Source organism: Balaenoptera musculus, chromosome 9 (assembly GCF_009873245.2).
Source record: "Balaenoptera musculus isolate JJ_BM4_2016_0621 chromosome 9, mBalMus1.pri.v3, whole genome shotgun sequence".
NCBI classification, from domain to species: Eukaryota; Metazoa; Chordata; class Mammalia; order Artiodactyla; family Balaenopteridae; genus Balaenoptera; species Balaenoptera musculus.
This window is the reverse complement of record NC_045793.1, coordinates 56027465-56041430: the sequence shown is the minus strand read 5'-3', so window position 1 is coordinate 56041430 and position 13966 is coordinate 56027465. Positions and strand designations below refer to the sequence as shown.

The 13966-nt window shown below is 36.9% G+C and overlaps 1 protein-coding gene across 2 annotated transcripts in view; it reads right to left on the bottom strand.

The window, feature by feature from the left end:
• The window catches only part of CDK14 (cyclin dependent kinase 14), a 567294-nt gene that overhangs the window by 117574 nt on the left and 435754 nt on the right, over nt 1-13966 (bottom strand). For both annotated transcript variants that reach the window (XM_036862811.1, XM_036862812.1), the window contains one exon: nt 4053-4101. In XM_036862811.1, coding sequence (XP_036718706.1) covers nt 4053-4101 — 49 coding nt within the window. The remainder of the gene's footprint in view (nt 1-4052; nt 4102-13966) is intronic.

Below are 13966 nucleotides of genomic sequence, written 5' to 3'. Positions count from 1 at the left end.
CCTCCAAAATTGTTCAGCTGCTAAAAAGTTCCAAAACAAGCAAATGCATTCCTGGAATCCTACCCTTAACTTTGCTGGAGAGCATACATTAAGGATTCTTCTCCAGCCAAAATAATGAAAGATCTTTTAACTGGCTGAAATACTTGGTTGATTGCACATGCATGCCAATGTCAGACAACTATAAATAGAGAGATCAGGAAGAAAAATAGGGAGAGTCTTTATAACTCCAAGGAAATAAAATGGAATGTTCTGAAGGCCATCAGAAAGAACACGTATTTATAAAATTAAGATTTGTCTCCCTTTAGTCCAAAATCCTCTTCAAGCAGGAGAGAACCCACATGGATCATGCACTTCCAGTAGGAGGAAATAAAAGGACCTTCTTTTCTTTTTTAATATGTATTTATTATTCTCAATCCTATAATTAAGACTTCTTCTTTATATTATCCTTTTGAGTTTAGATATCTGCTGGATCTTCTGATATTTTCTCCTATCACTGCTTTGCTTCCCCAGAATACTAAAAAATCCTTCAAAGGATAAAATTATGCCCATGGTTACTGGTATAAATGAAGTCAGCAGGGAATTGCATGGGTGTTACTTAGGGCAGACTTGGTCCCAAAATAAACTGAGTCACTTGTTACAGCTGTTCAAAGAGACTTGAGGATTCATTTCTCAAGAAATTTTACTCTCGGGCTTCCCTGGTGGCACAGTGGTTAAGAATCCGCCTGCCAATGCAGCGGACACGGGTTCGAGCCCTGGTCCGGGAAGATGCCACATGCCGCAGAGCAACTAAGCCCGTGCACCACAACTACTGAGCCTGCGCTCTACAGCCCGCGTGCCACAACTACTGAAGCCCGTGCGCCTAAAGCCCGTGCTCCCCAACAAGAGAAGCCACCGCAATGAGAAGCCCGCGTACTGCAACGAAGAGTAGCCCCGATCGCCGCAACTAGAGAAAGCCCGCGTGCAGAAATGAAGACCCAATGCAGCCAAAAATAAATAAATAAAGTTATTAAAAAAAAAAAAAGAAATTTTACTCTCTTAGGCAGGTTAATATATCCACTAGCTTCAACAGCTGTGTTAATACATATTTTTAACATTGTTACTTAATTTTGAACAGCAACTTACATGTGTATATTAACCTGCCCATCTTATATTAACCTATCTAAACTGAATTCAAATTAGTCCTTGCACATTAGCTCCCTTTATTTTGAACCTATTACTGCTGTACAAGAGAATTTGCCAATCACTTTGGTTTCGTAACTGTGCTGTTGACAAGCAAATTAGCAGTAGGAAGAAAGCTAGCACTTGCTTAACAGTCTTTAAATGCAATTCTTCCGAATCTAGACCCCACTCTGAAGTGAGAGAAGTTGAAATGTCAATGATGGTTACAAGGTCACAAGTCTGTCTGTAGGAAGAATCAATAATATAATTAATGTCTGAATTCTCACCTCTCCCTAAATTGCATTGGGTTCGAACTGGCTGGAGGCTATAGCTTTGCTTTAAGGGTTCAGTACATAACAGATACTAGAAAGTCATATTTTTATAATATTTTTAGTGATGATTTTATTACTTAGTTTTTTCTGAAATAAATCCTTAAGGCAACAAAAGAATAAGACTTACGGGGACTTGAAAATAGCATGGTTCTAAACAAGTCACGTTTATAATTTTAAAACCTTACTTCAAGCTCAGCATTTAATATTTTCTCTAAAATATTTTTAAAGAAATCTAAGGGTGGGACTCTCTTAAATGACTTTGAATTAATTCTCAGGTTTTTAAAAAGCATATGTGATGGTAGAAATTAAAAGAAAGATATTAACTACAATTCTATCAACGGATTTAAAGGACTTTACATTAAAATGTAATATTTCCTTCAGTATTTTAGACCTTGTTTTTGGTAGAAAAAATATAAATCCTATGTTCACGGAAAATGCAAATAATAAATATCTCTGAAGTGATATCTTAAAGAGAAACCGTGTTCTTATTTTGTGAAAAATCATATTCCGAAGAATTATCTGCCCTCAAAAGTAAAAGCGTATTTACTGAACCTAGCATCTTTTAAGAAAATTCAGAGATTGAGCACAATGCACACAGCTTTTAAAATTTCTAAAGCAACAATACCAGAGGATCACACAGCCTGATTTTTGTCAATGAAGTTAACTACTTCTGTTGTGACACGAACAGTACCTCTCAGAGAAAGGAAAGCATCAGGTCTTAGGTGGTCAGAATGAAGCAAAGCAACACAAAGCTTGAATACTACTTCAATTGTCTTTTTCTTTTTGAAAGACATGAGATAACCTAGTTTCTCCTGAAATAGAGTAATGTAAATGGACAAAAGCATCTTCTCTGAGAGGCATTCCACTAGTCACTTCCAATGGTTGAACAAGAAAGGCCATTCGTCTGGGCATATAGATGACAGGTGCTGAATACAAGTTGCGAAAATGAACAGCTGGAGTGGGCCAGGTGTAAATGCTGTTGGAGTCACATCCACAAGGGGACAGTGGATGAACTATCACTCAGCATTGTCTACAGACCTCCCCCTCCCCCGTCCTGTCTTTTGTAGACTACTAAGTGGATAAAAATTGCCATTTATTTTTCTGGGTGATTTGGACGTCATTCTAGTTCTGTCCCTCTGAAGGAAGGAAACGGAGGGTTAGCTAAATTGGAGGCTATTCTCCACAAACGCCACTATGCGTGGATTTGCCAGATTTTCCTGTTACTTCAGAGAAAGGGTTAGAGATTCAATGGCTTTGTCAAGAATTGTTTCATAAAGTGGTTACCTGGTGGGACAAAACTTTTTGAGCAATTGCGAGAAATGTGTTTGATCATTTAATTAAGACAGGAACTGTTATACTGTAAATATTACCTGGTATATGAAAGCACTTAATTAAAATGTGTTACCACTGATCAGTGAAATTAGGGTGGAGGAGGATAAAAGGGTGAGGAACACACAGAGAATGCTCCCTCCCAGCCGAGGGCGTGCTTCCTGGGGGAGACTCTAGATATTAAGAACTGACCCTTCAAATGGAAAATACGAAGTCTTGTGTTAGACAAAATTAATTATACTGGTGTGTTCTTCTTAGCATGAATTCAATCAAAATATACTGCCAAATCTTTCAAATAATCCACTGAAGATTTTAATGTATTCATTCCATGAGTTCCTCACAATAAGCTATCTGCTGTTATCTACTGACAGCATTGATTAAAGGCATTTTTATTATAAAAAGTTTTTCTTATTTTTTCCATAATTGATGGCATCTAAAATTAAACATGTCATAACGGTAAAAAGGGAGACAATAACACTAAATTTCCCATAGACAAAATTTTGTTATGACAAATTCTAATTTACTTAATCAAAGCAGATCTAGTTACCTTTTCCCTAATGTAATGCTTGAAATGTGATACAGTCAAACAGAGTGACTCAATTACTCTGCTTCCCAACTTTCAATGATTTACTAGCAGTTTGGCTTGCCATAAAAGACCCCTGAATAACTTGAGACACCCAGATCTTCAGATGTCATCAAATTTCAAAACCAATAAATAAAGCTATTTCAACAAGGTCAGATGAGAGATTAAATAAAGAGAGTCCATGTATTCCAAGTGATATGTGTGCTTAGCTTCCCAATAAGGCTCAGGGGAAAAATAGGTAAACTAAAAACATTTGAAAGATCAGTTTTATCTAGCTCAAAGGTTGACACCAACATTATTTAGATTAGAAAGTCAGTTGATATATTGTACTTAAGAAATGCTATTTTGCTGATGCTAAAACATTTCTTGGAATCTAGTTAGAAGAAGAGTGTCCACAGTGAATTTCAGGATTAACAACTCTGAAGCAATACTATATCGCTCTGGGAACCCAAACTCACAGAGTGTTGGCTCAGGTGGAACATGGGGATGGTACACAGTTAGGGCTTAATAACTGTTTAATGGTTAAGCGAATGGATGAATAGACAATTGGGTGAACAAATGAAAGAATGTCATGACAAATTTATCAGGAGAGTTTTAAAAATTAAGAGAGAGAAAAAGAGAACAAGTATAATCTGTATAAAAAAACTTACTTATTCCATGCTTGTCTAAGGTTTTTAGAGCTGTACAGGGTAAAGCGTTCTGAAATAAAAAAGAAAAATGATAAACAATCTTTGTTTCAAAAGTCTATATTGCCAGTATGTTAAAAAAAACTTTTAAGAAGCTACTGTTCGATTTAGCCATAGTTATGCTAGACATACTAGGTCTTCACCTTAGATTAAACAAAAGAGTAAAACAGGAAGAGCTAAACATTTTAAACAATGAAGCATTGTTTTCTTTTGTCTAGGGTGATTTGTTTCATAATCTGGTTTCCTAGTAATTATTTCTTAGAATAACTAAGTTTTAATTGGGTTGAAAAAAGAAATGCAAATTCCAAATATGCAAACTGTAGGTAGATTTATAGAAGAATATTGCCACATCGGTCCAGTGAAACCTGCTGTTTTTTCTATGAAGACATCTCTGACCAAACACAGTAGTGCTGGCTCTCCTTGCTTATACTATATGCTATTTACACATACTCAAAGCCAAACCACCAACGTCCTATAGTGTTTACTTACATTTACCATTGAACAATCTTTATATTTTTAAAATGAAAACACAACATGTTTGTTTTACCAAGTTAGACAATAAAGTGGCATAGAATATATATTAATAATCTCTTCTCCTCCCCATTTTTCACTCCTGATGATATAGCAATTGTTAATGGCTTGGTATGTCTCTTTCCACATATATATGTTTATAAATACAAATCTATCCATATATACAAATATATATATATACTATTTTAATTTTTAAATGCATTGTACAATAAACATTCTCTGAAATTTTTTAGGCATCTAATAATATATAGTGAATAGTCCTTCGAATAAAATAATATGTAACAATTGTTTTAAATCTGTGTAATATTCCATAGGGTAGAAGTACATAAATTATTTGACCATTCTCCTACTGATGAAAATTTAGGTAGTTTCCAGCCCCTTTTTTCTTAAAAAAAATGTTTCAATAAATAATCCTTGCACATCTATGTCTATATACTGATGCTTTCTTTTCTGTCAAATAGATTCCCCAATATAGAACTGCCTGGCAAATGGTATGCATATTTCACATTTTAATAGCTGCTGACAGATTACTTTTCATTTTCCCACCAGCGATAAAAAAATAATGTCTCTTTTATATTATGCATCCCCGGGATGCAAGGATGGGTCAACATATGCAAATCAATAAATGTGATACATTATGTTAACAGAATGAAAGATAAAAATCACATGATCATCTCAATAGATGCAGAAAAAACATTTGACAAAATTCAACATCCATTCATGATATAAACTCTCAATATATTGGGTATAGATGGAACATACCTCAACACAATAAAGTCCATATATGACAAGCCCACAGCTAACATCATACTGGATGGTGAAAGGCAGAACTCTTAGAGGAAAAGACAAGGTGGCTACTCTCACCATTCCTGTTCAACACACTATTGGAAGTCCTAGTCAGAACAATCAAGCAAGAAACAAACAAAAAACCCCCAAAACCCAACCAAACAAACAAAAAAAACACATCTTAATTGGAAATGAAGAAGTAAAATTGTTGCTGTTTGCAGATGACATGATTTTTTTATATATAGAAGATCTTAATAAAGACTCCACCAAAAGCTTGTTAGAACTAATCAACAAATTCAGGGAAGTTGCAGGACATAAATTCAATATACAAAAATCAGTTGCATTTCTATATACTAATAATGATTAATCTGAAAAGGAAATAAACAATCCTATTTACAACAGCATCAAAAAATATAAAATACCTAGGAATAAATTCAACAAAGTAGGTAAAAGATCTGTACACTGAAAACTATAATTCATTGATGAAAGAAATTGAAGAAGACACACATAAGTGGAAAGATAGTCTGTACTCATCATTGGAAGAATTAATACATTGGTAAAATGTTCATACTACCCAAAGGCATCTATAGATTTAACTCAATCCCTATCAAGATTCCAATGGAATTTTTTTTTTTACAGAAATAGAAAAAAGCAATCATAAAATTCATATGGAACCACAAAAGACCCTGAATAGCCAAGGCAATACTGAGAAAGAAAAACAAAGTTGGAGGTATTACACATTCTGATTTCAAACTATATCACAAAGCTATAGTAATATACGTACTGTGGTACATATATATGCCAGTATGATACTGGCATAAAAACAGACACATAGACTAATGGAACAGAATTGAGAGCCCAGAAATAAACTCATGCATATATATGGTCAACGTTTGACAAGGGAACCAAAATACTCAGTGGAGAAAAGATAGACTCTTTAATAAATGGTGCTGGGAAAATAATGATACTCACATGCAAAAGAATGAAACTGGACCTCTATCACTCACAAAACCCGGAAAAGGATTAAAGACTTAAACGTAAGACCTGAAACCACAGAAGAAAACCAGGAAAAATCTCTTTGACCTTAGTCTTCATAATGATTTTATGGATACAACACCCAAAACACAGACAACAAAAGCAAAAATAAACAAGTGGAACAACAACAATCTAAAAAGCTTCTGCACAGCAAAAGAAACAATCAACAAAATGACAAGGCAAGGTACAGAATGGGAGAAAATATTTGCAAACCACATATATGAAAAATGGCTAGGGCTTCCCTGGTGGCGCAGTGGTTGAGAATCTGCCTGCCAGTGCAGGGGACACGGGTTCGAGCCCTGGTCTGGGAAGATCCCACATGCCGCGGAGCAACTAGGCCCGTGAGCCACAGCTACTGAGCCTGCGCGTCTGGAGCCTGTGCTCCGCAACAAGAGAGGCCGCGATAGTGAGAGGCCTGCGCACCGCGATGAAGAGTGGCCCCCGCTTGCCACAACTAGAGAAAGCCCTCGCACAGAAACGAAGACCCAACACAGCCATATATAAAAATAAATAAAATTAAAAAAAAAAAGGCTAATATCTAAAAGACAGAAGGGACTCATATAACTCATTAGCAAAAGAGCAAATAATCCAATTAAAAAATGGGCAAAGGACCTGAAGAGATATTTTTCCAAGGAAGATATTCACATGGCCAAGTACATGAAAAGGTGCTTGATCTCACTAATCATCAGGGAAATGCAAATCAAAACCACAATAAGATATCACCTCACACCTGTTAGAATGGCTGTTATTGAAGGGATGAGATAACAAGTGCTTGTGAGAATGTGGAGAAAAGGGAACCCTTGGGCACTGCTGGTGGGAATTTAAACTGGTACAGCCATTACGGAAAAGAGTATGGAGTTTTCTCAAAAAAATTAAAAATAGAACTACCACATGATCCAGCAATTGGGTACATATCTGAAGGGAACTAAAGAGATTTCCACACCCCTATGTTCATTGCAGCATTATTTACAATAGCCAAGACATGGGAGCAACCTAAGTGTCCCTTGATGGATGAATGGATAAAGAAGATGTGGCGCATGTACACACCGGAATGTTACTCAGCCACAGAAAGGAAGGAACTTTTGCCACAACATGGATGGACCCTGAGGGCATTATGCTAAGAGAAATAAGTCAGACAGAGAAAGACAGATACTGTATGGTCTCTCTTCTAGGTGGAATCTAAAGAATACTTAAACTCATAGAAGCAGAGAACAGGCAACAGAAGTGGTTGCCAGAGGTGGGGCATAGGGTTGGAGGTGGGGAAATAGGTGAAAGTAGTCAAAGGGTACAAACTCCCAGTTATAAGATGAATAAGTTCTGGGGATGTAACGTAAAGCATGGTAACTATAGTTAACAATACTGCACTGAATATTTGCAAGTTGCCAAGAGAGTAGATTTTAAAAGTTCTCACTCCAAAAAAAAAAAAAAAACCCAAATTGAAACTATGTGAAGTAATGGATGTGTTAACTAAACTTATCGTGACAATCATTTTGTAATATATACACATATAAAATCACTGTGCTGTACATCTTAGACTTACACAGTGCTTTATGTCAATTATAACTCAATAAAGCTGAGGGACAAGACAGTGTTTAGCAAAATAAAACACGGAGGTATGATGTAGAGTGACCAGTGTGAGAGGGACACTTCAGGTTGGGTGATGAAGGAAAATGAGTTGCAAATAAAAGTCAACCAACATAATAAACAAAGTTCCTACTGGAAATCTGGTTGGAGTTTCATTAAAATGTGTATTTATCTGAAAAGGTTGATATAACATCTTTGTACATAACAATATGTCGTGTCTTTCCATTTAGAAAGGATTTGTGTGTACATCCTCCAGTAAAATTAAATGAGCTCCTTTTCATATTGATCTCATTTCTTCTTAATCATTTAATACTTAATAGGCTTAATTCTGCTTAGTATTAGTTGGTGCCTTTTGTTAGTGTTGTCTGCTTTGAATTATAAGCTTTTAAAGAAAAGAAAGTGATTTATATTGCTTTTGTTATGGTATGTTTCACGTATAAGAATACCATTAGATAAAAAGAACAAAAATAAATTTAAGAACACACTCAGCTTCCTATCTCTAAGTACAAAGTTTATTCAAAAGAAATCTGTGCAATGATTCGTTCATTCAACTATTTACTGAGCACCTGCTGTGTGCCAGGTACACTTCTTAGCGCTGAAGATGCAGAGAAAGAACCAAACAGAAGACCTTCCTGCCTGTAGGGAGCTCTCATTCCAGTAGGGCATGTGCAGGATGGGGTGGCTGGAGCAGACAGACAGCCCAGGAGAGATGGGCAGAAGACCGGCTCACACAGATTTTGTGCCTTTAAGATATGATTTAGAATTTTTTTTTTTTTTTAAGGATCACACTGGCTTCTGTTTGGAGAGTATACTACCAGGGGAAATAGTGTACATTAGCTGAAGAGCAGGCCTGATTACAAATACCCATTGTTCTAAAGCTACAGGCAAAAGTGCTCACCAACAATCATGTATTTATTTGTTTCAAAAGAATGTCTAACATCTGAATTTATTCTCTACTAGACTGCATTATATAGGACCCAACATAATTCAGCCAGTTGGTGTAGAACAGAAACGTAAAGGCATATTCTAGGTTTGAGAATTAACTGACAAAGAAAGGAGAAATGGGAAGAATAGTTTTTTATAGAGGTTTAAAAAATTATTTTTATCTAAATAAAGTCTGGTATAAAAAGCAAGGTATATTTAAAAAATAATTACATCAAATGTCCTTGTAAAACAAATTTGATCTCCTTAACTTTGTACTCCCCACAAAGCAATTTTAATAATTTGCTATGATTTCAGGAAAGAACAAGAATTCCATTACAGATAAAATTAATACAATCTTGGATTTACAAGTAAATCATTATTCTTAGCAATTAATGACTGCACATAAGTATGAGTTCTAAGAATTGCCTCTATTTAGAGCTTGACAGGATATGCTAATAGAAAAAATTTTTTTTCAGAAATACATGTCAGTTTTAGCTACGCATAAAAGAGCCAAAATTGATAGAGAAACATGCCATATGAAAGTAGAAAAAATAAGGAAGAACAAAGTCTTCCTACCTTTACCTTCTGTCGCTACTCACATAAACTCTTAATTCTTTTAGCAGATGTCACCCGGGCACCTGCTTGTATGCCAGGCACTGCACTGGGCGATGGGCACACAAAAATGAGGACGTCCCGGTTACAGTTCAGTGGCCCAGAAATGTAAATACAGAATTATCAACACGGGGTGAAAATGCTACAATGTGGATATGGACGCAGCCCCCTGGGAGCACAGAGGCAAAGCCACTAACCGCATCTGTTTTCTTTTCCAGATGAAGACAGGATAAACTCAAATATCTGAAGCTAGCTCCAGTAACACACAGGAGCTGATCTCTTGTATACAACATCTTTCAGATCTTAACTGTCAAAGTACACAATTTCAAATGGAGCCATTTCTAACATTTTTGGCAATGAGCATGCGTAATGTTTATAATTAGATTTTTAAAATTCTATTTTTAAAACGATTACCATCATGAGTAAAAGCAATGTTCCATTAGAATGTAAGCAACCTAATTTCACTAGGTAAGTTTTGGAAACAAAAAGGTGCTTAAATTAGTGCCCCAAATCAGTAACAGGTGTATTTAATAAAATAGTCAACTGCTTATGAATAATTTTAACAGATTATTCGAGTATTTGATTAGGAGTGTTTTATACTGTTCTCCTCCAGTTAGGTTTATTCTGTCACTATTTTAATTTCAGCTTTCTCTTTCCAATTATGTTTAAACTAGGAGTTTAGAATGCCGTGATTTAAAGCATTGACTAACTCACAGCATAACTGAGAAGTGCAATTAATTTAAACCTGCAGGCTGATTTTCACCTTCTCCTCTTATTGCAGGGACACTGCAGAGGATGGTCGCACACAGTGGGCGGCCAGGGAGGAGAGCTGGTAGAGAAGAAATCACTAACTCTGTAACACGGTGGGGTAGGGGACAGAGGCTGGAAGGGTTTCGCTCAAACTGCCATGCTTATGCACAGCGATTCGTTGAGATTCCACAGGAAAATACTGGAGAACAATGCTATATATTCTAAAGTTTCCCAGCTTAAAAGAGCTAAACCTGAAATGGCTTGAGGCAGTGTGAAAACAGATAAAACCTAAATTGGAATTTACTCATTTGCTTATATATATGTACTGTATACTCTAGGAAAGTAACTTTAATTTTTATTACCCTTATCCCCTTCTCACCAGTGTTTTTTGGATCTTATAAGATACTGCTGTGTTTTTAACGTCAATAACAGGAAAACATATGAGTAAGTAGTCAAATCAACCAATCAATTAAAAACCCCAAGTATTGGATTGGCCAAAAAGTTCATTCGGGTTTTTCTGTAACATCTTACGGAAAAAAACAAACGAACTTTTTGGCTAACCCAATATGTTCAAAGGACTTGAAAGGCTAAAGCAGGATTTTTAAGAACACTTTTCTTTTTTTAGGGGGGAGGGGTGCATGGAAAGGAGGGGTGGCAATAGAGACAAGACCATTAAAAGTCTCAAACTTGTAAAGCAACTATACTCTAATAAAAATTTTTAAAAAAGTCTCAAACTTTAGAACACCTTTTACAAATGGATTTAATAGCATCTGATTTTGAAATAATATCATGGAATAACTATAATTCAATACAAAAGTGAGTAATGTCCAGGGACTTCCCTGGTGGTGCAGTGGTTAAGAATCCGCCTGCCAATGCAGGGGACATGGGTTCGAGCCTTGGTCCGGGAAGATCCCACATGCCGCGGAGCAACTAAGCCCGTGAGCCACAACTACTGAGCCTGAGTGCCGCAGCTACTGAAGCCTGCGCCCCTAGAGCGTCTCTTGTGCTTTGCAACAAGAGAAGCCACCACAGTGAGAAGCGCGTGCACCACAGCGAAGAGTAGCCCCAGCTTGCCGCTACTAGAGACAGCCTGCGCACAGCAATGAAGACCCAATGCAGCCAAAAAATAAATTTAAAAAAAGAGTAATGTCCAAAATGCCACAGTAAATGTTAGATTATTTTATAATGAACACCTCTAAACCATATATTCAACTACTCACTATTTAAATTCTTTAGGATTATTTTGCATTTTAACAAATGCATTTACTCTTTTCTCCTGAGTTTGTAAGAAAGTAGTAATGACTTAAGTCAAGAGCTGTGACCAGACTATCATCTGGCAGAGGTGTTGAACCTGAAGCCTTTCTCAGGATTGCTTCAGTGGAGGGAAAAGAGTCCAGTCCTTTATGAGAATGAACAATAAACACAGTCACGAATCACTCTGGTGATGCTTCCAACAATCACTTTAATTACTTGTTTATATAACAGATAATAGCCTTGAATCTTTTAAGGTTAGAAGACATTAGTATTCATTCATTCTCTCACTCATTCTACAAATATTTCTTGTGTGCCTACTGTTTGCCAGGCACTGTGGACCCAGCAGTGCACAAAACGTACAAGGTCATCTGTAGCCTACAATGAATCATGGGATCCAATACTAAGGGACCAGCAATGCAAGAAAATCTATTTACAAGTATTCACAAGAATTTTTATGCAAATGTGACTTTCTTATGGTTATAAGGAAAACCAAGCCAGCAGTCAACACTTCAGCTGATATTCTGACCAAGACATAGAAAAGCTGGATTTAAACCATCTATGGTCCTCAGACCAGAAGTAAAGCAGAATTCATGCACAGTAGACGACAGTTTATCCCAAACAGCGAGGGCTAGACTTGTTCCAAAATATGGGGATTTTAGATATGTCAATTCCAAAAAAGCATAGTGATCCAAACAGGCATTTTAGAAATAAGATGTATGTCTGCACAACTGTAATTCACAGCTTTAAAACTCTTGCTGTCCCTCATATATATAATGGCTGTGATTTCACACAGCTCCAGCGTTACCAGTGAGAGGCTCTGATGTGACATGCTAACATGGAACAGGATCTCACTGCCCTGTTGCTGTCACCCAGAGGGGTTTCCTTAAAATGCTGAGTAGCCGTCTTCAGTCCTGAAAACAGGAGACTGCAGCATCCTGCCCTGCCCTGGCTGCAGCAAATCACCCTTCGATTACCAACGGTGTGCGTTTTAAAATGAGCAATCTCTGAGCAACTTTCAGAAACAAACGTCTACTCTGTACGTTAAACGTTCTTACTTCCTATGGCATTTGGTTTTTCCAACAGACATACAAATGGGTGTGTGAGCACATATTCCCAGCTGAGGTCTTCAAACCAGCCACACCTTTCTCAACCTAAAAGTCACGGAACACTTCTCTTTCGGTAAGATGTTTTCCTTTAGAGAAGTAAAGTTTCATCAGTTAGGCATGTATCACAGTCTAAAGTGTACTATTCACAAATGAGACTGAATCTTTACAGCTCCCAGAAAAGAAAGGAGAAGAAAGATTTTGTGGCTCACTCTCCATGCATTCCGACCCATCCCTCCATCCAAACTCTCCACAGGGAGGAAGAGACCAGGAAGACAGCGCTCAGCACCTTCTAGGGGTAATGTGAGCAATCAGGTACTCTGACCACTTCATTCTACAAATGACTAAACTAAGGTTAGAAAAGTTGAGTTGACGAGCCCATGATACAGGCTAGTAGCGGAGGCTTAATCAGGACTCTATTGCCGGTTTATCACTTGTTACCAAAAGGCTGGGTTACCCAAGCTCTTTGGTAACAGTTCTTTCAGTACCTTGAAAATGATCTGTGTCTTCATTTATTCTGATTTCCACTCATAGTCTGAAATTCTAATTCTTTTCTCAGATATGATTGTAACCAAATCACACAAATTGGACACTCTACAAGGATTTTAATCCTCTTGGGGTGGGAGGATTACTGAAGAAGTCTTTGTTTGGTGACTGGCATTCTAGATCAACTTTGGCAAGATGAGGTGTGGATAACTCCCAAACTGAATTTTTCAAAATTCCGAGTAGAAGTAATGAAACCAGTATACCTAAGGTTGTTTTTTGGTTTTGCTTTTGTTTTCAATAAAGCTGCAATCAGAAGAACTTCATTTCTCTTTGAAAATTTAATCTCACTACATTTTCTCTGGCATTTTCTGGACACTCTGTTAGTCTCCATCATTTGTGATGCCCTCTAGTGAAAATAAATGGGAAATTCTTCAAGCAGATACAGAGAAAGTCAATACAGATAGTCCCTGCTTTGCACTGAAATGAATTTCCACAATTTATAAAGATATCTCCCCCCATAGGTCTGCCTACTGGGGAAGAGCTGAATTATTATTTTACATTTTTCAGTAATTATCATGATCTTTGGCCATTTAAAATTTTTATTTTATAGCGTTGGCTATATGTATGACTTTTTGCATATCAAATCCTTGGTCGGTTATGGACCTATCGGGAAAAACCTATGCCCCACGTCTATGGCATCACTGTTAACTGGTGTGAGAATAATTTCCCCCTGAGCTGGGACTTGCTATTACAGACCCTTCTCAGCCCAGAGCTGTGGGCAGAAACTACCAATCAAGAGGAGTTCACACTTGA